Genomic DNA, 27,777 nt, shown 5'->3' on the forward strand with positions numbered 1-27,777 from the left:
ACCACGCCGTGCTCTGCTTAATTGTTTTTCTAGCGTATGCTTAAGGGTGCAGCGATGGCTTGAACTGGGTTTTCTCTCGGGACAAAGACGAGATCTATTCGCTATATTCCACTTGTTGTCATTCTCTCCTCACGGTTTAAATCACGAACCACCAATTTGACTTCCCCTCCAGCCTCCGCTTTGACTCGCAAAATCAAGAATATTATTATAATGCCATTCTTCTCTATTCTCGACATTGTCCCAATCTGTGGCACAAAAATAGATTACTTTAATGACCTCCAATTCTGCAATCCCTCTATAAAGACCGCAGGATGCCCAGAGGTCTGAGGAACGCGTCACACGATCCATCATCATGGAAATGCTGCATATTTTAAGGTACTTTGTGTGAATCTCGCTCACTTGCGTGGCTCCGTGTTCAGCCCCGCCTCCGCCGATGATTGAAATCTGCATGTTTGATTGCGTTCTTCATTTGCTGGGTCACACAAACACTAATTGGTGCATTTTGATGAAAGGCGGTGGGAAAGAAAGCGATAGACTTCACAGTGTGTCTGGATTTATGCCTGACAAACTTTGATTAATCTTATTAGCAGGGTAAAATAAAAATACAATGATTAGTACTAAAAACACAATGACCTAACGAGTCGGTGGTAAGTACCAGAGACACGGCTGGATCCTCACTCTGTCCCGTCAAAATGAATTAATCGTGAATAATAACAATAAGTCTTTACAAACAAATCACACACTGTAAGTTTCTAATTCCGGACTTTGATTATCTGGCTCATTAATCACTTTTTCTCTCTCTCGCTTGCCAGTTCATCCCTCTCCATCGTTTATTTAAGACAGATATGAAGTCACTTAATCCCCATCTGTATTTATTCTAATTCTGCCTGAGCCCCGTAAATCAGCAAGAGGCCATTTATTCTTCAAATACCCAATTAATGCCTTTTCGACTGCAGAGTGTAATAAAGAGGAACAACACATCAGCTGCTATGAAAATGATCATCTCACGCAAAAAGAAATGAAGGGACCCACTGGACAGTGAGCTGCACGGCGTGTTTCTGTTGATGTGACTGTACTGAGCTGCAAAATGATTTCTGCAACCAAGTGTCTGTGAGTTCTATAGATTCCTGATCACATTCGAATCGGTATATTGATGGCCTTTTGAAGACAATTAGATCTTTACTATTAGGTGATTCACACTTTTAGTATAGGCTGTAAAATGCAGCATGTGGATGGGGAAAGTAGCACGGCACAAAATGGGACATTGGCATATTAGAGTGTTGTACCCCCCCCCCCCCCCCCCCCCATACCATCTCCCCAGTTCCCCTAGTCCAACCAGAGCTTGGATGCATCTGGTGTAATGTTCTCACTGTCTTTGCAGACAAGCGTCAATCCGCCCTAAAAAAAAACACGCGCGTAACAGCACACGTGGCTTCCCTGGCCCCTCAGTCATCCCGACCCCCCCTGTGTGGACTATCCCTCTCGGTACTGCAGCAACACCGAACTGGCTATAAATCACATTGCACTATCACCGCGCCGCGCCGCGATTCGCCGCGCTTCTCTGCCCGCCCAGTGCGCGCCATGCGATTGGATGGGCGCAGCTTCTTGGCCGGCCTCCCCTAGCGGGACATCGGCGCAGTCGTAAATCCCGCCCCCCTTCCTGGGGGCTCGTGATTGGGGAAGGGGGTATCCTTGAACTGTCAATCATGCCTTTCCCCGGCGCGCCTCGCTTCCAGCTCTGGTCCCTGCGACGCGCGGAGTGCGGAGTGCGGAGCGACGAGACGCACTGCATACCAACAGAGACGCGCACGCTAATTAGAGCTGGAGCGGACAGGACGCGCGGACTCCATCCTGTTCTCTGCCCCCCCCCCCCCCCAAAAACAAAAAAACATTTATGTCAAGTTATTGGACACTTTCCATTTTCCCTTTCTTCCAAGGCGATCTCTGTAGAATATTATCTTTTTCTTTCAAAGCACTAAGAGCTCAGCGAAGTGTCTGGAATATTTGTGTTTTCCACTCTGGTTGAGAGATTGTTCCACTCGGGAGGAGGACGAGCATCCCCGTGCGCGTCTCCCTTCGGCATCAAAAGGGAAAAGTCGAGTGGACACGACGGATGTTTTCGTCCCGTCACGTGTAGAACCGTCGGACTATTGACTCTCCACCGTCACTGGGTCCGTCACCGTGTCTCCCGCGACGGCACCGTGAGGGAGGAATACCGAGGCAAAAAAATAAATACGAAATAAAAGCTAAGAATCCACCAGAACTCCATCATGGGCTGCCCCCTCCCGTGGAAAGCGTTCGCTGCTTTCATCCTGGTTCTGGTCTCCAAAGGTAAGTTCGCTGCTGCGCGCTGCTGCGCGTCTCCATCTTCGCCTTTCATTTTCTGAAACCGCTCGCGGAGCTGAATACTAATTCTACCTGCCCGAGAATCACGCGTGTGTCGTGTGCCATGGCACTGCGCTTATACCCCCCCCCCCCCCCATTTGCTTTATACACAGAGACGTACAAATGCAGAGAAAGGGATGCTTTATGCGCGCCTGTGCGCCTGTGCGCGAGAGCGTATGCGCGCGCGTGGGAACGCAGCGCAGGTTCATCTCCGAGCCAACCTTCAGTCTCAGCAACGAGTGATGCATGTTAAGATGCTTACTATGGGGGGGGGGGGGGGGGTAAAGATTCCTTTATACGTGACATGAATGACGCACCACCAGCGCATGGGGGGGGGGGGGCGGTAACTTAAGTGCGTGTGGAAGCAATGCAGAGACACCCCAGGAGGGAGAAACGTTGTTCTGAAGCAACCCAAGGTCGCCTCTAAAAAGCATCTGCGCTCCTTTCATCTGTTCAAATAAAACGCAGTGAAACCCTTTTCACGGACTTGCGATAACTTCCAGCACCGGAAGGTTGTGGTGGCATTTTAATCTGCTTCCTTATGAATAACACAGACAGTGTTGCTGCTGCCCACAGGGGCCGCTGACCACGGGGGGGGGGGGGGGGGGGGGTCCCTCCACTATTCTCACCGATGCTCCACCGCTCGAGTTGCACACACGTGATTCGTCCATCCAGTATTGACACACGCAAACACGCACACACCTGGCTCAATTAGTCCCGCCTTCATCCTGTGGGAAATCAGTATATAAATAAATTACCCCAGCCCATAATAACAGTAATTGAGGTGTCAGTGCAATAAGACGCGAGGTTAACAACTTGCAGATGCAGGCGGGCTCCAGCCTCCTGCTCTTGAGTCACTCGTGGGAAAGGGGAGCCCGGCCGGTCACGGATGGGTTTCACCAGCAAGCCCGTTCGCCTCACCGGGGAAGGATCAGACGGACAGCCCTGCAGGATGCATGCCTGCAGCTCACAATCGCAACAAGCGGAATGCTACACAACCCCCCCCCCCGAAACCACACCAAGCCTGACACGTTGACCTATCTGTGACCTGCGGCTTTTGGATGATGTCACCAATCCCACCAGCCACAGTTGAGGAGTGATTGGGTATTGATGTGCTGGACACATTGTAGCAGTTTGCAGAGCATGCATTATAAAGGACTGTTAAAAGGCTACGGTCCCCTGCTTGGCAAAATCCTGCAGCTGTGGAATAATACTTTCTTATATGGACCCCTAAAAGTGGGGACAACGTGTTTGGATACTCGAACGCTCCCGACGCCACTGTTTAACAGCTTGTGTGTGCGTTATCATTGTCAGGTTAATAACGCACAAGGCCTAAACGAGTGTCCGTTATTTTACTCAGATTTATTTCTCTCGACACGTTATTGCTCATTTAGCGCACAGCGCGCACTTATTTACGCAGAAAGCCATTAAAAACAAAATCTTTCATCCCCATAGAAACAGATATAGTAAAAAAAAGCATTTAATGTTTGTTCGATGACGTCCCAACAAGGTTGGGAAAAAAAAAAAATCGAAAAATGCTTCTATGCTACAAAACACGAGGCCATTCAAAGGTTTCCCGCTGGCTTGGCATTGGAACGCACAGCACTCCACGGGACGGCCAGCTCCTGGCGTGTCATCATGCCTCTCTCTTTTCCCTTTATAGTTCCACTTAAAATGTCTGGGAACCTCAACTCTAGAAAGGAGGGCGGTCAAGCAAACACACACACACACACACACACAGCAAAATATCTACAAATATCTGGCACGCAAGCCGAGAGTGTTTAATCAAAACCTGCTTCATCTTTTAGACCAGACAGTGTGAGGCTTTACTGATTTCTTGATGATAAGACAACAAAGCTGCAAATGCTCTCGCACGCGCACACACACATGCACACAGACACACCACACACACACACACACACACACACACACACACAGAGGGGGAGAGAGAGAACTCCACACAAAATTAAACAGTTTACCCTCTGCTCAATGGATTTCTGTTGTGACAGCAACAAGCAAGCTCCGATAATGAGAATAATGATGTCATTGATTTAGTGAAAAGTGAAAATGACAAGAGGAATCGCTTCGGCTCACGATGATGCACGAGGTCACAGCGGAGGACGTTTAAGGTGTCACACTCCAGGATATTGTTTCCACGCATTTTGACGTTGAAGAAACTGATTTCTGCCGTACAGATATCCATTAATGCAATTCTATGAAATGTTCAACTCTATGATATACTTGTATGTGATGTTCTAACAGTCCATTGTAAGGATCTTTAATACGCGCTCTGCAGTGATGGAGGATCTTGTGTGTTCTCTTTGCATCCCTCTTGTCTCAGCAACATATGGGGGGCCAAGTGGAGTCATTGCACATCGCACATGTTAGCATGTAGCCACCGTTCATCCCTGCCTCCTTATATACACACATATGCAAACACACATACACACATACACACAATTGCACACACTCGACTGGATCACCAGTCTTGGCTTGAGGGTGAGGGAAAGGGAGATGCCAGCATCAACAGATGCCTTGCGCTCCTACTCTGGAGGGGCCTCCGCTTTTTCTCCCTTCCTTTGAAAGCTGTGGGTCCTGTGTGCTGTTGTTCTCCATGTTTGGCTTAGAAATGCTCTGCCATCTTGGCAGAGTTTATTAGTCTGCAAGTGTTGGATTGAGAGGGCTCGAAGCCTCAGGGGCATGTGCTGGAGGTTTTAACCGGCTCGGCGTGAGCACTGTGGTCCGGATGTTATCCCCTTGGGTTCCACCTGGTCATATCTCTTTGCTACTCTCTGGTGGCCAGTGTTTTTGTGAATGAAATTTTTTACACTGGATTTATTCCTCACACGTAGTGGAGACGAGGCTGAAGCTGAAGAACTAGCCCGGCTACAGCTGCGATGGGAGAGTCGAATGATGTGACAACGTAATGGTTGGGTGGGTGTGGCGATGCAGAAACTGTTGCTATGGTAATTAAATCAGAAAGTCGGAACTGCCTTGTTAGTCTCATAGAAGCAGAAACTTTTCTGAAAATATTCCAAAACGTCCAGCACCATTCACAGACGGATTTGCATCACAAATTCATCTGATAAAAATACCCTGATATGCAGATGATGTTTTGCTCTTCCTTACAAAGAGTCAGGTTATTCTTCTTGCTATTCTGGATAAAATAAATGTGTCTGATTGCAGGGCTAAGCACACCAAAATCAGTTGATTACCGTTGACTTAAAGAATCTTCCCCTGCTGTATTTACCATTTAACTTTTATCTCAGGCATTCATCTTTCTTGTCATAGAATTTTCTTCTCTTGTCAAAGCTCGCTCTCCACATCTGATCAAACTGCAGGCTAACATTCAGTTTCAGAGATTGCTCCCTCTTTCACTGATTGGAAGACCCAACTGAGATCAAATAATATTCCAGCAGCTGGAACTTTTCCAGGGCCTGCCGGTGTTCTTGTCCAAATCCTTAAAGTTTTCCCTGATTCTGCTATCCTCTCTTATATTTGAGATTATGCCAGCCGTAGAATTAAAGAAGCTCATCTCTGCTAATCTTTGCTGGCTGATGGGCTTGCTTTAATTGACTTTTGTCTCTATCACTGGGCTCCAGTATCAGAACAATTTCATACGTGGTTAGATAACCCAGCAAAACTCTCTCATTGGCTCCAACTGTGGTGGCCAATGCAGTTTGGGTGCAGGAATCATGTCTCCAGTGGATTTAGATAAATCTGTTCACAGTGGATGTGTTATTATGAATGTCATAGCCAGAACATGGAAGCAAATTAAGATGCACTTCCTTCTTATTAGTTTTTCTTTTTTTCTTTCCTGCACCTTATAGCAGAGAAATGTTCATTCTCACCAGCCTGGCTTTATAATGGATTCTTAAAGTGGAGAGGCTCAGGCATTCACTCAATTGGTGACCTTTATGTGAGTGGAGTCTGTGTCTCGTTTTCCCAGTTGCAAGAAATGTATGAACTCACTCACAATTTTTTTTTTCCAGAGTTGTGCAAATAACAAAAATAAAAAAACATTGACTTTATTTTGAAGTGCTTCAAGCTCAGTTCTGGATCGTTGCCTTGCCTACTTCAAAACGTGAGTCCAGGTATAGAAAGGTGACACCTTTCTTTTTTTTTAATTATAAATCATTGCAATTGACTTATGACAGCGATCAACACAGCAAACAAGCCGGGGATGCAGATCTCTGATTAGATCCAGATACAAAGCCTCAAAGAGATCAATGATTTGATCATCAAATAGGGGCATCGTTTCCATTCAGTCCATCCAGACACTCTTCAAATGGTAAGCTTCACTTGGATGTTTCCTGCATTTCTCTTTCCTGTGTCATGAATCTCCTCATTGTTCTATACTGCAGTGGAGAATGTTAGATTCCTTCTGATCGGATCTGGCAGCCCCCTCGTCTGTCACTACTTTTCTACATGTAATGTAATTAGATGCTTGATTCTATTGCGGCCTTTATGGTCTCCTTTGCAGAGAAAGGAGGGAGCGATTGTTTGTTTTTACTTTTGTTTGTCGATTCATGTCGGATTTAGGTCGGATTCCCTTCAATTCCAGTGAAGATGTATAGACTTCTTTTTTCATATCCTAAATGTCCTATCCTGCCTTTGTCCTTTATTCGAGCGTGCTCAACAAAGCGCGCTAAATGCGACTCACTCCTGGTGGAATCATCCAGACAAAGTGAGGTAACAAGATGATGATTTTTGTGTGTGTGTGTTGTTACTGATGTGCAGTCGCTTGCAATGATTGACATCCCTGCCTGAACTCAACACCATTACCGACAGACTGTGTTTTATCTTTTTGCTTTTCGGCAGGAACAAACGCCTCTCCCTGACTCGCATGCGCCTGAAATAGTTTAAATTAGCAAACCGAAGTATCACATTTAGGGAGAACATGTGCAGATTCACTGAAGCCTGTCTATTTGTTTTGGCGATGCAGACGGATTATACCCCCCCATCGGCGCAGACAGACAGACGCACAGACGGACCAGGGTGTCAGAATGCATCTTGTGTCTTATCCAAGCCAAGACCCTGCAGACTCAAACAGGAAGCCAGATTCCATCCGCCCACGTTGCAATGCTAATTCCATTAACAATGCTAATAGCAGCAAATTAGCTTATGTAAGTGCACATCCAAAAGAAGAGCAGCGTTCGATGCACGTAAACAGAGCAGGTGTCTGCCTGAGGAGATTACCCGCGTTGGGATGAAGATGAATCCGGCTTGGTCGGACGTCTGATGTGTGTGTATCTGCGGTCTGACACTTGAACCTTTCTGTGTCCAAAAATACTAGTAAATCATTAACTAGTTGCTGGTGAAACCGTCATCTGGGTGCGAAATAACCAGAACACAGAGGGCCGCTGCGTTACATTCATCACTACGCCTTCTCTTTGTGTTTTTTTTTTGCAGCATTTCCAATTACAAGCCAGACAGAGATGAATAACCTCTGAGCTGGTAACCCTGTGACCTCTCAAGCTGAAGCTGAACGCCGTGTCTCGTAGCGTTAGCCGCTATCTGGCCAGAGCGGCGACTCAGAGGTCACGGGTTCACATCCTTTGAGGATGCTTCGACGATAGGAGGGCGCAACGCCGCCTCGCTTCCCTGGAGATTTCTTCTGTTGGTGCTGATACACGCTGCGCCGGGAATCACATATTAGTTTGGAGGGCCGGGAATTACGCATAATGTGGCGTCAGGGTGGTAAATTATGGTTAGCGTGAAACCTGTTGGCAATAAAACGAGTTTAATGTGGGAATAGAAAAAAAACACTGGGACACGTAGTAACAGTGGGATTAATTACAATGGTAATTTGCATTTTGACAGCCTCCCCTCTTCCTCTCCTCTTCTTCCTCGCGTGGCGGTCCCGGCTTCAAGATCCGTGTCGGTTCCAGGTGTGAATATGAACATTAGCTGTGGGTTCTCACTGCGACAAATGAAAGAGCTATGTTTTATTTAGAGGAGATCATTGAAGAGGGAGCGGAGTGGCTGTTGAAGCAGGTGTAGGTGGTTACACACACACACACACACACACACACACGAGTGTGCATTTACACCTTTAGAGTAGCTCCTTTATTTTTACCACAGGGAAGATGGATTTGATCATTTCTCCCACTAAAGATATGAATGGATGGATGGATGGATAGATAAATAGATAGATCCATCATCTCGGAGCATTTCTCTGCACATCGAGCTGTCTGGAGGGGGGAAGGAGAAATAGGGATGTTTTCTTGATCGTTAATGTACAGATGTTTTACATTTATGAAGAATGAGTGCTGTCTGAGGGGGAAAGGAGAACGCTGTGTGATTTGCTTTCCTCTATTCCTTCGCCTTCTTGTCTTCTTTGTGCCAAGGAGTTAGCATCACTGGGAACGCACTCAGATTAGTGCGGCCGGCTCGTCCTGGGGGAGACGGGACAGACGAGGGTCCCGCTTTTCTTCCTGTCCTCATTACCCAAAGACAAGGAGCTCGCCGGCAAATCAATGGAAATGGCTTTGGCTCTAATGCACGCCGCGGCCTGATGAAGTGTGTGCTCTTGTGTCTCTGTGTGCTTCGTGTGTTTATGTGTGTGATCCTTCCCTGCGGTGTGTGTGTAGGTGTGCGCGCGTGTGTGTGAGAATAATCACTTGCGCCACAACAGAAGGCAGGAGAAAAACACCAGTTTCAAGCGGCTGCTGAATCACTCGCCGTTTGAGTTGCCTCAAATATCTGATTTTCACCAAGAGGACACACGATAGCACTGAAGCACTTTAATTGTGCGCAGGCGACGTCGCATTCATCAGTAATCCACTTCATCCAGTGCTAAAACTGTTTGCATTGTAATTGTGATAATGTTGCCATGACGACTATGGCTTCAATAGCCCACGGTTGTGTACAAATTTCCTTTTTTTGCACCGATGGAAAAAAAGAAGCTCACCCTTGTGCTACCTGTCAACAACCCCCTGCAGCAGAAGCAGAGCACATCCACCTGTCTCACATCCACCCGTCTCACACCTCCGTCTGCGTCTGCATCCGTCTCGGATGGAGCTGATGCTTGTTGTCGTCCTCATGTTCTCACCTTCCATTTTGTTTACACAGGTAAGCCTACCAGGTGCGACAAATGCTAAATGATGATTTGGTGTTGGAGATTTCCAGGCGGCGGTGGTGGGTTTTCTGGGTCTGCGCGGCGGGAAAGGGAGGGCAAAAGGGAAGAGAGGGAAATAAATAAAACCGAGGAAAACAGATCAATAAATATTTCAGTGGCTGCACCGTTCGCAAACTCTTTCTGAAGCCACGAGAGGCATGGGGGGGGGGGGGGGGGGTGGAGGCCCGGAGAAAGGGAGGGATGGATAAAAAGAGAGAGAGCGAGAACAGGGGTGATTGTGTTGCAGACACTCATTCATGTTGAGCGAGAGAGATGGAGGGTGAAAGAGAGAGACGGAGAATGGAGATAATTGTATTCCTGAACTTAATAGACAGAGCGAGACGCCGTGAGTGAGGGGTGTCGAGGAGACACAGGGTGTGCTAATGAGCACCGCATACCAACACTGCCTCCTATGGGAGTAAGAAAAGAGGCGGGGTCCCTGGACTTGGCACTGCATAATAGCGACTGTAAGAATATCTCTCATCCTGACTGTACACACAATTCTAATTCCTGGCAGGAGTTAGCAGCAGACCGTGTGGGTGTGTTGTTTGTGCAGCAAGCGGCTCGACATGATAATGAGCCGGTCAGCGTGCAGAGACGGCCGGCGTCGACCCCAACCCGGGGGGGGGGGGGGTGGGTCTGCCATTAACTGGTATGTCCTCGCATCTGGCTGAAAATTCCCTGCACGAAAAAGCACACGTGCATGCAGGTTTAATGCAGAGAATGAGGAGTGGCAGGCGGCTTTATGAGGGTGGACAGGCTGAAGAGATGGAGGAGTTCGGGTGGGGGGGGTGATTGAAGAAGGGCTGCTGGGAGGAAGCAAGGGAGGAGAGACAGATGGCACGAGGGACGAGGGGATTCAAAAAAGCTGCAACAGACAGCGATCGCGATGGATTGATTTCGCAGGCAGATGACGAGGTGGGATAATTATTGCCGGTTTATCCCGCCAATGAAAGTGGTGCTTGGGTGGCATCGCCATGATTGGGAGTAGCACAATTGCTTCGGGGGTGGGTCACTCGTCGTGTGATGTTGCCGCCGCCGCTAACGCGATGAGCCAGTGGTTGGGGAGTCGTTCCGGCGAAGCAGAGCACCTCTAATTAGGCACTCAGGCGGCGTGTCCACGCCATAACAAGTGGTTTGGAGTTTGTCAAAAAAAAGAAAATCCACAGGTTACATAAAATAGATTTAGAGACTCATTAAAATTCCCAGCACACACCGGCTGAAGACTCGGAGTTGCTATTTGGGAAGCTGCGTTGTAAGAAAATTCCACCGTGCTGCTGGACGTGCCCCCTTTGTCCTGTGATTTAGCCCCGGGGCGGGGGCCCCCGTACCAGCTATGAAAGCGTCTGAGTGAAATATTGGCACAACATCCTGACAGCAAGCGTTATTTGAAGGTTAAGTTCTCTTAAGTGGACTTACGGGAAGATGCGCCACAGCGTCTTAATATATTTCCATCCTCCTCCTCCTCAGTGTCCTGCATGGATGGTAATAATATTGCATCACCTGTTCTGAAACAAGAGCTCACGGAATGTTTTTTTTCCTGACTGGAATCTCACATTTGTTGAGCCCTTTTGGTAATTGGGATGTTAGGTGAGATTTCATCAAACACTTGTACTGCAATAGAGCATTAATTGGGTTTGGGAGACGACACTGCTGCGTTATTGTGTTAGGATATTTCAGCAATTAGATGAGCGGATAACGCTGAAAGCCAGCTTCTGTGCTGCTCTTCTCGGTTTTGTAATGAATTCAGTGAGATTCCATTAGCGCTTGGACCTTGGCGCGGGCCAGTTGCGAGCACGTTATTCAGTCGTTATTCAAGACTTCTCCGGGGTATGGGATTCGTGCTTCAATCACATTTTGCTCATTTCTTCATCATGGGTGCGTGCCGTTGTGTAATTTATTTTGTAATACCTGAGATACCAGAGTGACTTTCAAATTCTGATCAGAAATATTTGTCTTTGTGCATTTCGAGGCTCGAGGTTCACTTTAAAACATTTTTTTTTCCCATCCCCTCCCGTTGAGCGCTAAACCTGTGGGAATTTGGCCACTAAAATGCACATCATTCCTGAGATGCGATTAAAATTGCTCTTCGTTTCGTTCTCTCTGGGCTGCTATTCAGGCCTATTTGCGGCAGATGTAAATGTTTCACTAACATTTATCGCCAGACCACATTACCTTTCATCCAAAAGTGCTTCGGCCTAATGTTAGGTTTGATATACTCATCAAACGTTCTGCTGGAGCTGCCAGATAGGTTTACTGCGATAAGGCAAAAGCAGCAAAAGTTCACATTCGCTCCTCGTCGTAAGGTGACGGACTTTATCGATGTGTGACCTTTTTCTGACTAGCGGAACTCCAATTTCATTAAGAAATAATGAAGGTGTCGGAAAAGGGCAATTAAGTTGCTTAATGTCGGGCAGAAGTACTCTTCCACCAAATATTTCCGCTGACAAGTCACTATCTGTTCCTGATAGCAGCTGCAGCACTTCGAGACACGATGGGAACTATGGTGCCGAATCACAGCCAAACTTTTCCCGTGGCGCTTTCCCAAAGAGCATCCAGACTGTATTATTTTACAGAGATGCAGCAATTCCTCCGTGAGCAAACACTGAGAGGAACAATTGCCTTTTAAAGGTGGAAATCTCAGAACAAATAAACAAAAATAAACTTTTTTGTGTTTTTCTGTTATTGATTCGATAAAAAAAAAGACGGCATGCGATAAGGGTGCCTTTAAGCCGCACCGTGAAATGAAACCGATAATCTGAGCGATGGCGTGTGAGGCCACTCGTATGAGAAATGTAAAAAAAAATAAAAAATCAAGATATAGATTCTGCAGTTTTGCAAATCCGCAAAACAAATCAATGCAATGTCAGAACACGAAGATTTACATCGTGATATCTGAACTAAAGAAGATAAACAACCCAATACAGCAAGTCCCATTACTCTTCATGTCATCATAAATAGCTGCTTTATCAAAGGTGAGCTACTTTTGTTATTTTGCCTTGGATGGCTGTAATCACAATTGATCTGTGTACTGCAGGGAGGCAGCAAAATCAGAAATGACAAATGTGGGCCAGATAGTGCAGGTGTTTTCTCAATCAGGCCGACGTAATTGATCTTCTCTTGAATCCATCATGATCAAAACTTATTGACAACAAACCTCTGATAGAAGCTCATTGATTGCAGTGCAGAAAAAAGTGTCACCAAAAAAAAACCTAAAGTTACATTTCAATTCAGTTCTACGGAGCTTCTATTGATCCAAAACTGTTGGAAGGAATTTTGCTGGTCCGATTGATTTCCTCCCCCCCTTTTAATTACATTTTATTTTGTATCAGTCTAGTTTTGTGCGGTGAATTAGTTTGAAGAGCCAAGAAGCCAAAGCGCCGCCTCGAGGTTCAATTATTCCAGGCTGTTAAAACAACGATGTCATGTGTGTAAATTATTGCATTTGATTTAATATGTTTCGTGTCTGGAAAAATTGGTTTGAAGAGCTGAAAATGACGCACTTAAGCAAATACGTTTGATATCACGCACCGAATAAGAGACGATTCAGCCGACGTCGCCCGTTTAGTGCCTCGTTTCTTCTCCTTACATCACAGCCAGGCTTTCGTACTCCAGTATATGTAGATGTCTGCTGTCAGCACTTTGACAGTTGAGTCTGATGTCGCCCAGTGATAGTTTCTTAAAGGCTGGGGCTGCTAAATGAACAGGGATTTGCTTTAATACAAGGGTGCACTGCGGGGCTGAAAGCTACATCGTCAAGACTGAATGGCTTTGGAACGCTGTCTCGATGAAAGTGGAACATTACAGCTCAGAGGACAGCAATTACACAGTCCAAAGTGGGTAGAACTGCATCACAGTAGAGCTGCATTTATTATACTCTAAACCCGGTCAGTTCATCTTCTATAAGTTATGCTTTGATGCTCATCCCTGCACCCCCCCAGGGCCCTCCAGCGCTGCCCCCCTCACTCATTGCTACTTCCTGCAATTGCACTTTTTTCTGGTGCATCGACAGAGAGTTATGGACATGGAACTTTCTGTGCCTGCCCTGCTCACCTGGGGGGGGGGCTGCTTTTCTGCCCACTTTAATCGACTCCCTTTGCAGCAGGCTTAATGGGAATGTGTGCAAATATTAATAACTTGACGAATGCCATGCTCATGAAAGGATGACACCTTCCAATAATAAAATGAGTATAAAATGCAGTAATGCAGTAGAAGCTGGTCGGTATGTTCTTCTGTTTTTGTGTGGCGCTGCAATGAGCTGGCACCTCATCCAGGGTGTACCCAGCCCCTCGCCACGTAGCCAGCTGGGATTAGGTTTGCGGCATAAACGGTGACCCCAATTTTGGATAAGCGACTGAAGACGGGACGATTGCGATCTTCTCATCTCCAAGAGGATGAACGAGTGATAAGTCTCACAGGAAAACAACACCCTATGTGGACTATTGATGTGGTAGATCCTGACCTGGTGGCAGAGGGAGAATAAGGCGGTGGCTGTTACGATGCTGCTGGAGCGTTTTATGTTCAGGGAGTCCTTCTGAGGGTCAAACTATGATGGGACTTTTGCGTTTAGTCGGGGAAATGGAGCCACCTCTGCAGCGGTTCGTGCTCTCTGAGCGCTTTCTAGTTATTGCTGCACTTATTGAAAGAGGCTCTCACTCCCTTTCTCCTCCTCTTGCAGTGACACTTTTATTTTTGTAAAATAAAGCCACACACTTCTTTTTTCTTTTTTCATATTCTGACATTAAGATGACATAGAGTGGCGAGCGAATCTCGTTTGAAAGAAGGTCAAGAGACGGCGACGCCTGTAATTACTCCTCCGTGCAAAGCAAGAGGTGTGAAGAGAGCTGCAATGAAGTTCTGTTAATTTGGGTGGACTGCAAAGGGTAACTCCCCGCTCTGGGGATGAACTTTGCCCTGCATGGCAGAACGACGAGCCCGATGAAGTAAGGAGACGCAGAAGTTCAGCAGATGGAGGGCTGTGTCTGGCTGGGGGGTTGGAGGTTTTATGTGAGAACTCTGCCAGGCTGGTTGGTTGCACCTTCATTCCAGGCTTGAGTGAGACCGCCTGCATCTCCAGTGGAAGTTGTTGACTGTAAGTAGCGCCATAAATCAATAAATGCTAATACCAGCGTGGTACATATTCATCTCTTGTGCTCTGTGGCCTATGAAATATTTTTGTTTCTGACCACAGACAGCAGAGGCGCCGCAGCATAATTAAATGTGACAACGGCAGTGTTGCACTGATGTTACCTCACGTTCCCTGGTTTGTTAGTTCTATTGCCAATAAAAGCAGCGCACACTCCAGTTACGCACGATGATGATGTCGGCAACATCTGATTGAATGAGACTTTATTAGTGAATAAAACATGCCCGAGTGCCAATTATATTGAATATGTCAGGCCGTCATTTAAAGAAATAAGACAAAGAGGATAATCTGGTGCTGAAAACAAATCGTCTCCTCATCTTTTATCACAAAAATCCTGAGCATTTGTTCATTTCAAATCATCCAGAGCAACAACCCAAACAGTGCTGGAGTCGACTGGCTCGAAAGAGAGAGAGAGAGAGAGAGAGAGAGAGAGAGAGAGGAGGAACAGAGTGAATGTGACTTTTTGGGCAATCGGTTTTGAGTCGAGGACAGTCTCTCGACTGCAGTCATATTCTCTCATATTGATTAGAAACCCTGAACAACAACAACAATAGCAAAAAGTCCGGCCATGAGATTTGACACAAACATCAAATCTGGCCCCTCAAATCTTTTGCTTCTCCACAGATTTGCAGGTTTCCACAAATAAGAGAACTTGCAATAAGCGTCCGATGCGTATAATGTTGCCAGAACCCATGATCCAGATGCTCGTGTCTCATCGCAGCGTGTGCCAAAACACAAGGCAAATGCTTCTCGCCTCTCCCGTCCTCTTTTTCCTTCGCTCATATCAAAAAGACAGCCGCTACTAAAAGATTCATGCGTGTGGACTTTGGGTCATTAAAGAATGATCCACGGCAAAGCAGTTTTTTCACCCTCATAATGAAATCCAATATTCATGAAATGGATTTTCCTCTCTGCATCTTCCACTCGGTCTCGCCGCTGATGTGTGCTTGCTGGCGTCTTTAGCTTGTGTTTGCACAACGTCGTTAGGCTAGCATGGGTTAATGGCATCCCAAAAGCGCGCCTTCAGACGGCCCGTTAATTGCGCGGGGTTGACGGACGACCATGGCGCATATTACCTGTGTAAAGCGACGCAGCGTTAGTGCATATCTGGGCTTTTCTGAGATTGGGGTCAGAGTAGAGACCAGTTAATCAAAGCTTTGTGTGCGTGTGTAAGGGAGGTGCGCGACGATACCGCGCGTTAGCGGTGCGGCTAACGATCATTCCTCAGGTTGTCTGACCATTAGCTTGCGTGAGCTTAACCAATTCTTTATGTTTTAAGTTAAACATAAGCAGAGAGAACTTCTTAAGTGTGAAATAGTTGACACACCTGCCAGCCTTGATGAATGCCGGTCACCTCAGCCTCAGGCTACAGGCTGGACAGCGCGTCGCTACGGGTGACACGATGTTTGATCGGGACCTTTAAAGCTTTAATCAAATTCAAAATAATCCACGTCTGTACAAAAACGCCACATAGCCCTGATTGATTTTTTTAGGGTTTGCAGCCATAGTTCTCATATAGAGGCGAGTGAATGACGCCAGCGTTCCTACCCCAGGGCAGTATTTGGGTGCTTGAATATTCATGAAGTCATATGGGGGGGGGGATTACGTTCCAAAATGAAAGAAAGCAAAAGGACTTATGCGATGCAAAACAGCCTTCTTGTTGTGCTGAATTATGACAGAATATATCAAATCTGTGATTCAATTTGTGCCAACAAAACGCCACTGTAATCTCTGGTATCAGTAGCAGCTTTAACCAAGTCATCTTTTTGGCTTATACGCGAGGCCTAGGCATTATGCCACGTTGGATCCGCGCCGCCTTCATTATGATAACCACCAACACTGTTATCATCGCCACTGATAATCAGTCAAATCTTGCCTCCCCATCTTCTCTCTGTTATCTCCGCCTTTATCGCTGTTGTTAATTCCTAGCATCGCGCTCGGCTCTCTGCGGCTCGATTGCGTTTTGTTGTCACAGCAAGTTTTCTTTTTTTACCGCAATTACATACGCCACTGAACCAAAAGAGGTAATCCTTTCTCTCCCTGTCTTTGTGTCTTTGATTATATTTCATTGCACTCATTCGTCAACCTCCCGAAACACACAAACACACACACGCACACACGGATCCACTTGTGGAATCTGCAGCAATCACCGCACGTCGATATCTGTCCTTGGTCCATTTTGTCATTCTGTCCATCTGCATCACGTCTTCCCTCTTTACAACCTTTCATTCGGTTTCTCCTCTTTGCGCTCGCTGAGTATTCCTTCCTCAACCTGTGTGTGTATGGAATGTGCAGTTATGAATGATCGATGGTTAATGCATTACTTTCATTTCATAGATCAAATCAAATTCTCTCTGAGAAGGATTTGTGCGTTTCATAAATGGCTAAGACATCTGCGGCGTTCTTTCGTAGGCTGTCTATTTTCATATCGCTGCGTGAATGGATCGCCAGATACGGGCACATATACAATTCTATGCAATTTATTTGGGGAAATGTGGAAAAGATGTTTTCCGAAGTTGACGGAATATTGACAACCCATTATTAGAACGCGTTTATTCCCTGAATACAGACTCCTCCGGTAATCAGCTGGTTTAGGGCTAGTTTTCCAGCCGGCATACGCAAAAAGCTCATCCCGGACGCTCTTTGGAGAAAACTCAATGAACCACTGAAGGCAAACGAGTAAACCACATTTGCCATCTCTCCTTCCTTGTGTGCCGGCCATCTTTATCTCCACCCCTCCCACCATGACGGATGATGTGGGGCTGCTCTGGCCCTGTAGGGGCTGGTCTAGCTCTGAATTGACCTACGTGAGGTGCACTGGAGTATTTACATGTGCGTGTGCAACATGCAATCATGGCTCTTGCGTGAAAGCGTGTGACAAGAGGAGCATGGAATGACGGCCGTTGTGCCTACGGGGTTAAAAAGGTCAAACCCCCGAGTGAGACTTCCTCCTCACGGATCGACACAGGAAGTGGAATCCTGCGCATGCTTTGGTGCATTGCGTGCCCCCTATCTCGTGGGGCCCGCCACCCACGGGGGACAAACACCTCATTAAATACACCTGTTACTGTCGGCCATGCCCCGGTTGCTGTCACCGCCAGAGAGGGAATTAAATCATCACACCCACACACGGCAGTGGGAAGAGTGCCTTATCCATTAACAAGTGTTTTCTAATTGGCTCTGAGCGATGACAGACAGCCAGACGCCGAACAAGAACGCTCTATAAATAAAGGCTTGGATCACACACCTCCCTCACACAAGAAGCACGAGTTAGACAAACAAGGGAATCAACCCGAGCCTGAATCAATCCCGAGATATGGATGTGTATTTTTCTCCTCTGCTTCTGTCTTCTGCTTGATCTTTCAGCCTCGACAGGAAAGGAGGAATTGAATTAGAACGTGCTTTTGATACCTCTTGCTCGCAGCAGATAAATAAAATGATCAGGCTCCCGCCCCCCTGTTTCGCCCTCCTCCTTCCATCTCTTCACCTCCAGCTCCGATCCCACCCCTCTCCTCTGATTGGAATCTGGAAACCCATTTGCCGTCTTGCTTTCAGGCGCGACTCCGGCCCGACGTGACGACGCACGTCCCCCCCCCCCCCCCCCCCTCGGTGCCTCGCCCCTCTTACCCTTTTCTCTCTTATTGCTCTCTCCTTTCCTCTTTATCCCCTCGCCGTCTGCTGCAGGCTCTGTGGAGAATCTGCCCAAATTACCTGTCATACTGGCAGCTACGTGTAAATAAACCAGAAAAGTGTCGCTTTCTCAGTTCCCTCCCCTTCCTCCTCCTCCTCCTCCTCCTCCCATCCCGACGTTATCTCCTCTCACTTCAAACAGCCTTTCCTTTTCTTTCCAACAATCACATCCATCCATTTTTTTAATTATTTTTTTTGCCGCTTGCCCTCAATCTCAATTTCCCCTTGCTGTTTATACGCACTCCTGTCTCTTCGTTTGCCTACAGAGTCTTTGTAATTCTTTCTAGTCGGGAATAAAGTCAGTCACGAATTCCGAGGGAAATTTAGCATGCAGAGAGAAAGGACAATCACAAACCGTGATTTATATTCAGTGTTAAATGAATTAAAAACGATCACCTGTCCTGCTAGCTTAATGTCTCAGATGACGGGAGTGACTGGCCGTCATCTCAAAAAGCAAGCGCTCCAATTTTAAGATGACCCGGCGCTTACTGCCCTTCAGCCAGCAAATATTTGCCCCGTGTTCTTTTTCCAATCTGGAAGCGCACACCTCTCTAATGCTTGTGGTTATTGCGTTTGTTAGTCGAGGCGGGCGTGTGAGTCGGGTCAAGCCTGAGCTCTCCGTTCAGTTTCTGCCCCCAGAAGGTGCAATCATCTCCCGCCCAAGGGCTACGGGTGCAGACGCTCTGATGTGGAAGGAGGGAGGTGGAGGCAAAACCTTCAGGAGGACGTTGTAGTGAAGCGTAGAAGGCGATAAGGGGGAGGCCACTGGGGGGGGGGGCTCTTCAACCTCATCCAGGTAGCTGAGCCAGGCTCACACTGGCCATCTGTAAGATTTATGGAGCCCCCCCCCCTCCTTTTAAAATTATAAGCCAACAGAGACATGTCATCCTGATGTATGAAGAGTGTTCTGGGTTATTTCTGGGCATTTTAAGGAGCCTGTTGGGAGCAAACACTCCCAACAGGCATCTGACTTCAAGGGCAGTGGTTTTTTTAAAAGCTGGACTACTTCATTCATCAAAGTGGTCAGACTGAGACTGGTTCAGCGGGGGGGGGGGGACCGGAGAGCTGGAAATAACCACGGTTTACCCCAAAAACCCCAGCGAACCACTTGGACTTCTTAAACCGGCTTATTCCGAAGCCCAAGCTGCAACTTTCAGTTGCTATTCAGTCTGGGGTTTCGTGCCGGGTCGATCCGTGAGCAGATCATTTAGGCATTTGTTCTCCTTTTACACCGTTTGAAGGATCAGCAAGCGTCAGGAAATTGGCAAAGGTTTGCAGAGATGACGGCACCTGTTAGTTTAATCGTGAGCGGTCACGCACCAACTCGACACGATCCCGCCATTGGGGAAAGAGGGGAAACGCTATGCGCACTGGGGGTGAAGCCGCTCTGGTGGAGCAGATGGCTTGCAGCTCTGGGAAGATGCAGGTGCGGAAATAACGTGCGCCGGTAGATCAAGCTCGCTGCACCTTTCTGCAGGTGTGTTTCTCTGATGTTGTGCAGCAAGCGACGGAACTTCTGCATAAACATATGGATGAGAAAAAAACACACATGCATATTCATATCCTTTCTAAGCTCAGGCTAATCCATGACCAGTAATGTAACATATGGATCAGTCTGCCGAGGTGTGGCACATCCGTGAGGAAAGAAATCCCTGCTCAATCTCATTAGCATACCTGTTGAAGCGACACTATAACGTGTGTACTTTTAGACACAAGCCGCCTCACGCCACAGCGCTCCAAAGAGAAACACATTTCAATGCCAAATTTGTCTTTCACACTGTGGCAGCGCAGGTTTGATGCGCTATTTTTAAATATCAAGTTGTGGCTTCTCGAGCATTGGAGGCATGACATGACATATGTGACACAGCATCAACATCTAAAGCGATGTTTTACATAAGCGGCGAGCAGCGCTTTGTAAACAGTGAAATAACAAGGCGAGAACCATTAGTTACCCTCCGCGCCACGTGGCGGCTGATTTCGTCCACTGCTCTACGGGACGGGGAGCTCCCAGAGCGTCCGCCGTCTCCCCAGTTCAAAAACATTTCCATTGCTCATTATCCTTTCTTACAACGTAGCGGCTAATGGCTGCTATCTGCTTTTAACATCTTCTGGATGTGGATCAGAAGCTTTAAATCGCTTTCAAACGTTGGATGTCAGAAACTGAACTGTCTTAGCCCGGTCTGGCATTTGCAGGAACCCCGCTGTGCACTGAATCTAAACCACCAATCGGAACCAGGGGGCGTGTCTGATGGCATCCTCAGCCTCACAAACCCCTCCATGCACAGTATGCATGTTCCTGGGGGTTGCTAACCGTGTGCACGTTGCCTCGTCAGACACCCCCCACCCCCCCCCGCTGGCTTTGATTGGTGATTTAGATGCAGGCGTGGCGGATTCCTGCAGAAAGCATTAGGAGCACTAGATGGGGCTGAAGGAGTCAGATTTCCCAGATTATCTGTGCTGCACCGCTGTGAGGACAAACTGATGGATTTTAGAGCTTTTATTAAAGGTTACCTACTGCTGCTTTAAACGCAGCGTGAGGTAGCAAGGATTGTGAATTCCAACCCGTGGCACCCGCAGACTCAGACACAAACCGATGGGGCTTATTGCAGGCAGCGTCCTCTAATTTATTTATTTTTAAGGCTGTTAAGCATTCCCGTAAGTCTAGTACCTTTGCAAGGCAGACTGAAGACTGGGCAGATAACTTTATAAACAGCAACTTAGACATCTTTGAAGCGCTTTCTGACGCCATTTACTCTGCTCTCATGCAGCGAATCCATCACACATCGCGCCAGAGGCCTCAGAACCCTCTTCCTTCACCTCCTCTCTGGCCCGCTGTGAGTTTGACAAGTTGAAACCAAGCTTGACTTCTCTCACGGTCGGAGCTTCCAAATTAATATCTGCAAAACAAAAGCGCAAACAGACATTTCCAATTAGAAAAATGAAAATGCAGAGGGGAAAATAAATTTGTCCGTCAGCAATGTGTGCACAATTACGATGTGCGACTGCAAAAACATGCTTTTCCTAATGAGTTCAGGATAAAATTCTCCAGTATGCCATGTCGGCTTTTCATGGCTTGATTTTGCATCCGTTTATCGCCCGCCTCACAGCAAATGGGCTTCAGAATTTATGCTTTTCTACAACGGCCGCGCAATCAAAGCAGAGGGCCGCGCCCTTTGGATGGGAGACGAGATAATAAAAGGGGGGGTGCAGGATTGGATCAATAGCACAGCACTCGACCGTGTACAGCCAACAGCATAAAGGTGTTACTGAGAATGAAACTCTTGAGCCAGGTGACGAGAATACATGGTCTTGTAAAAAGGTTTTGTAGGTTTAATTTTGCTTCCATCTCCTGAAAGAATCATTTAGGTGCACACAGCGAGGACGGGCTCGGCTCCTTTTGCAACAACACTATATTTTGTTTATGGTCCGCTGCTGTTGTGGCCGAACGGCTTCTTTATCCCCCTGCTGAAGGGGGCGCACGGCGTGACCCACGGGCCTTCCATCCATTGGTACGTATGTAAAGAGATAAAGTCTGTTCACATCTCCTCAGAAACGATTGATAGAAAACAGTCAAATTTCGTGCATGCTTTGAAGGTGCCCTATAAGAGCGTGTCTGACTGGGGGCATCTGATCATTTTGTTTTTATTTCTTTTCTTTTTATGCACAGCACTCAGACACCAAGACCGGAGCTGGATCACATATAGATATGGCTCTCTACTGCTGATTGAATTCCAAAACCCATTTCCCTTCAGAATGGGAATGAGAGGAAGCAAAAAAAAACAAACGATGCATCTCTCAGGTGGTTCGAGACCATCTTCTGCCTTTTTCCATTCCCTTCCCAGTCGAATTGTGTGACACCATTCCAAACTCGAATTGATGATATGACCCTCTCGCTCACTTAGGGTAAGCAGGAAAAAAAAACAATTCAGCCGTGGGATTCAAAACAAAACTTTCATATGATTTCCTCTGTGAACACGATTTGGATTTCGAGCGGAAAATGCTGAGTGCCGGGTTTCAAGCTATTTATTTCTGCACACTTCTTGCAGAGTGAATGCTCTGCAGCACATAATGGCATCCCCACGATGCACGTTGATTGGATTACAGTACTATCCAGGATCAATATGTTGACAGTGCAGTCTGAATATAGTAAGTGAACACGCTGGGATCGGGAATCGTCTGCCATTCCGTCTAATGCGAAAGAAAAGTTCCTTGTTTTGCCATTTATCTATTTTGGGTCCTCTGTGAAAGGAATTCCAGGATGGTTATTCTGAGCGGCGTCCAGACACGTCTTGTGTCATAGAATGTGGGAAATACAGGGGGTCGCCAACTTCAAAGACTTCGTCGTATGCCGACTTGGTCGTAAGTCGGCCCATGTTAAATTATTATTAAATTAATAATTTCAAATTTAGATCAATTGGTTTTCCGTAGTGTATGAGTGTGTGCGTGAATAGTTCAGTCGCTAAAAAATGTACCCTTTCGGTGTTATCGGGGGGGGGGGGTTGGGCTCCTGGATTAGCCTATTTGTCTTCTGTGGTGTAAATCCAATTTCAGTTTGCTGCACAGTTTAATGACAGTGAGTCTCTCAGGCTTCTGTTTACTTTTCAATCAAATCAAACGTAAGGGCAGTTCTATTTGATGGGATCCCCCCCACCCCCACCCCCGGGCCGGTGTACTGCAGACCGAAGAATAATCGGAATATTTGTTGTAATGGAGTTGAGGAGTCAAGGGAAGACACCTCGCTGATGAAGGCAACAGTGGAGAGCGTTGTTAGACTTCATGTAGAGGAAGGACAATGGGAGTTAATGGGTGGGGGGGGGGGGGGGGGTAGGTGGAAGGGGTATAATGAGATGGTAAGAGTTGAAAAGCCAGACGCACATCCTACAGAGAAAGAAAGAAGAGGGGAGATAGAGATACAGAAGTACGCCGGACCCATGCGTTATTGTCGGCCATATTGATTGAGCCGTGAGGACCACAAAAAACAAACAAATAGAACTACAATCTGTCTTGAAAGCAAGTCCTGACGGATGTGAAGATGACAATCTTGTTCTACAGACAAATGCATTCATCCTCCACAGCAAACAGCACCCAAGAGTCTGCCGTGAGTCCGCAGAGCTGAATGGAGTTCGCTCTGACTTTGTAAACGATGTCCCTTCACAAGGAGACATAAGGGAGTCGTCGTTATCCCTTTAGGTTAGAGCCAGATGATCTTCCGACGGAACAATTGTCATCAACCCCCCCCCAGGGAGGGCAAACTGCATGTTTACCATCGGTGATTGTTGTCTTTATTTTTCTTTCTTTCTTCTTCCCCTTTATTGACAACCAACACACGCAAATGCAAAAATCTTTTTGTCTAGTGCCGTGTCCTCTGTCCTCTCCCCCCTCCACGGGGCCACAACCCCTCACAGAGGTAATTAGAAGTCAAGCACAGATGTAGAAACGTGAAGGGAGTGGATTTGCACGTCTGGCTCCCTCTACCCGGAGAGGAAACCGCCGTCTGTGACCTTGAGCGAGACGCAGCATATTTCAGTCGGTGAACATGTGACAAGTGCAGCGATTGTGAACAGTGAGTCCTATCAACGAGGGACTCGTCTCATCAGGCTGACGTGCAGATAATGACGTGGGCTGAAATGGGAGAAAGGCGAACTGGGACGAAGCGCTCTCTGTCTACGCACGTCTCTCTGCGGGCAAACTGGCGCCCTTGGCCCAGACGGTGGTTTAGTGCACGTCTCTGTTGATTTCTCTGCGACGTGCTCCGATTGTGGCGACGTACGTGCTCGCACGAGTGCGCGTGAGCGTGAGCGATCCCAACACCGCAGCCATCCCCTCAGGTGCCTTGATATCTGATCGCCTGGATTGATCCTCCCAAGGAGAGCGTGACATTCGCCGTTGTTCCGTCGCGCCACAGGTTTGCCCAATAAGGCTGCGGGGCGACAGCTGTAGAGCCCCCTTTGCTACAGAGAGTTAATTAGGCCTCCTCGATCCACACAAGTAGAGGGGGAAAAAAGAGAGGCGCTATTAGTTGCGTTGATTTCCCAGCAGTGGCTGACTGTACGACGCCGCTTTCCAACGCTATGATGGCGGCAGAGGCGGGGGGGTTCCCTCTTCCCGCTGTAAAGGCGAATCCCCGGGGACGCCGGTTCTGTTTCCAGAGACGCAGAGGCTTTTAGCGGGGCTCCAGGCAGCACAGGTGCAGCCCCCCCCCGCGCTGCATTCATTGATCTCTCTTTGCTTTTACTATATGGAATGTCAACCATGACAATGGAATACGCTCAGGCATGGCTATAAGACATGGTGCATTGTGTAAAGCACATAGCGGAAGATCTGCACAGAGTACACATGCACTGCATGTCAATATGGCCGCATGTCAAATGAATACTGCATGAGCTGCTGACTTTACTAATGGCCGTAGATAATGCCCAGAACGTCTATTCTCAGATTGCCCGGTCCCAGGACGAAACGCTTTCACGGAGGATTTTTAGCCTTTTATATGCTTTTCTGACTAAAATACATTGTTTGACTCACAAAGAGCAAAAAGAAGAATGTTTTAGCTCTATGTGATTTACCTCCACTCGGATGACTGAGAACCTTGTTAAAGTTTACCAATCCTGTGAAAAGACATCAATGCCTGGGAGGAAACGCCATCTGGTAAAAGGCCGCAGCTTGTGCAACACAGTTTAGTGACGCAGAATCAGACATGACCACCTGCCTCACCTCGGCTGACGAAACAACAGCAAACATCATTGGACCCCCCCCGGAACAAGAAGGAAACATTTGGGTTGTGACTCTCTAGGAACCCAGAGACATCGCAGTGCTGTTGTTCCCACGGGACCCCGGTGCGACCCCAATTTCAGGAGGAAAATGGCGTCCGACTTTATGGACTGGCTGCCGATTTATCCTTTTGACCCCAATGAGACCGGCGAGAACGGACGTCCTTCGCTGACTCTGCAGCAGCTCCAGACTGCTGTCACTGAAGGGTCATCTAGGGGTTGCACCAGTCCACGAAGTTTAGGATTATCGCTCTAATCGGTGCTGATTGTGACATTTCTACATCCACAAATATTTCTCCCATGTCACGTGTCATATTTTCATCATGCCGGTAAAGATTCATCCCATCATCAATCTGGGTGGTCAGTGTTGAATGTGAAAATGCCTTGTGGGAGAACCCGCATTCTGTTCGTTGACTGCCTTCTCTTGCTTCATCTGCTTCCACAGTTCGTTTCCGTCGTGTGGACATCATCAGAAGTCTTCGTATTCCTCTTGGTTTCGGTCGCATGATATAGATGGCATTTGGAATACTGCATCATCGACTCCACGAATGGTCTTTTCTTGTGGTTCACAAAGAGGCCTTTTCAGAGCCACCAGAACTCCACGACAGCCGCCTGCAATTCACAGTGTGGGATCTCTCTGACAACCGTTTCTCAGTCACCCCGCAGCTGGGAAAAGACCTATCCTCATATAGAATGACACAGTAGATAATAGCTCTATGGAATCTTTCTTTCTTTCTTTATCAAGACTAATTCTATTATAGGGGAATTAGCAGTAGGAGTTATCGTGCTCTGGCGTGGCACCCCGAAGTCACAGCGGATCTTCCCCCTGGATCTAGATCAAGTTTCCTTCTGCTGGAGGTTCCCACAGGACATCATTAACATTATCTCTTCTCCCCGTAACCCCAGAGTGGTCATTACTGGCAAAATGAGGGAACTGAAGGTTTGCAAAATCAGACAAAAGCTATTCTAATTAAAGAGATCATTCATTTTTTTGTGACTGTGTTCCAATGTGTTGCCGTGGCGTTGGTGGTAATATTTTCCTAGCTGGCGTCGCCTTGATGCGGCTCATCTCTCCTGACATTGTCGTCCGCGGCGTGGAATGGGTCTGGCCAGCAGGCAGCAGCCATGGTGATCAGTGGCGGTCGTGCCTGTCTTTGACCATCAGCTGTGAGGGAAGAACCTCACGCGCCTCTGCATGCTGTAGACCCACCGTCCTGCAGTCTGCTGGGTCCTACTGCTGCACTCCAGATGTCAACCCCAGGAAACAGAACGGCGTCGAGGAAGAACCGTAAAACCTGGATGCCATGCCACTGTCGTACGAAAGCGCGCTGCAAGACGTCTTCCTGTTTAACGCCGATCAGAATAAACTCGGATTAAAAACCTTTCCCATTCAGTCCAGATGGGATTCAGAGGGCGCAAAGCTGCCTCTGCAGCAGCTCGATATCCCAATTATGTCGTTAAACTTTAAACCAAATAGTCTGACTCGAGCTTGAACCTCGTAATATGACTCGAGGACAATAAAGACCTGCCCCTAGAATTTAGAATCACATTAACATCATTATTATTTGAGACACTTATTAAAAATAAATGATATTGCAGCTGTCGTACCTAACCCAATCGCCGCACTTTCAGCCGCAATTTGTCTGTGGCGGTATTTGTTATGTCACAGTGCTGAATTATCCATGAGCCCCATGAATTTAATCATTCCAGATCACCGGATCCAGAATATTACATGGATCCACATCATCGTTTCGGTGCGAGGGAGGTTCTGTGGCGATGTCTGTCCAGGCTTTGTAAGCTTCAGCCATTAAATTACAAGCATCTACGTTTATTCCTTGGCCAATTATGCAAACTTTACATTCTGTGTAATTTTGGTTTGTGGCTGGAAGAAGGAACCACAGAAGCAGCTGGTTCAGAGCGAGATGAATATTGAACTTGTGACCTCTGAGACTTTCCCAGCCGATGTAATTCCGGATGTTTTATTCACTTCTTGCTTAACTCCCAAAGATCAAAGACCGTGACTGGCGTTTTCTTAATGCATGTATTTTTTTTGGAGGCGACTCTTCTCAGCAGCCGTTTCATAATTTGTTAACGCAGCTCTGGTTCTGGAGTCGGCCATAATAAGGCCTTTCTCTGAACAGTCCAGGAACATATTCGTCAGACAGCACTACTAATGTTCCGTTCCATTTTTTTTTTTACTGGTAAATACTGAGAGTTTATGAGTCGACAGCTTCACTGGAACTCATTTGCATGATTCTTAAAGTATGTTTTCGTCTGCACCATCTGGTCCTCGGTTGAGCGCTGAGTCAAGCCCTGCATGGCCATTCTCCCACCGCCACCGGAAGGTTTCGACGTTCTTCCCACTGCGGACCCCAGTGGGAACGTCAACACCGGAGTGAGTTACGCGACGTAGGACCGTATTCCATCCCCTGCGAGCCCAAATGACTGTTTTGTGGATGGAATAGCATCTGTCCTCCATGTAGATCTTTTATTCATCTCCTAGTTTTAGTTGTGAAGTGTTTATGTTCCTCTTCCTGAAATGACAAACTCTACAGGCCATAACATCCTCTGCTACGCAGCCGCTGCGACGGACGTATCTAATGTGTATTTTTATCACGCCTTTGAAAATGGGTGGCTGCCAAGTGGATGGATAATAAGATGTGGAACGT

At 47.2% G+C, this 27,777-nt stretch overlaps 1 protein-coding gene across 1 annotated transcript in view; it reads left to right on the top strand.

Annotated features, from left to right (window-relative positions):
• The first annotated feature begins 2,270 nt into the window (after positions 1-2,270).
• The window catches only part of iglon5 (IgLON family member 5), an 81,535-nt gene continuing 56,028 nt past the window's right edge, over positions 2,271-27,777 (top strand). Inside the window, exon 1 of the mRNA XM_068759114.1 lies at positions 2,271-2,331. Within this exon, the coding sequence (XP_068615215.1) occupies positions 2,271-2,331 (61 nt within the window). The remainder of the gene's footprint in view (positions 2,332-27,777) is intronic.

Source organism: Brachionichthys hirsutus, chromosome 3 (assembly GCF_040956055.1).
Source record: "Brachionichthys hirsutus isolate HB-005 chromosome 3, CSIRO-AGI_Bhir_v1, whole genome shotgun sequence".
NCBI lineage: Eukaryota > Metazoa > Chordata > Actinopteri > Lophiiformes > Brachionichthyidae > Brachionichthys > Brachionichthys hirsutus.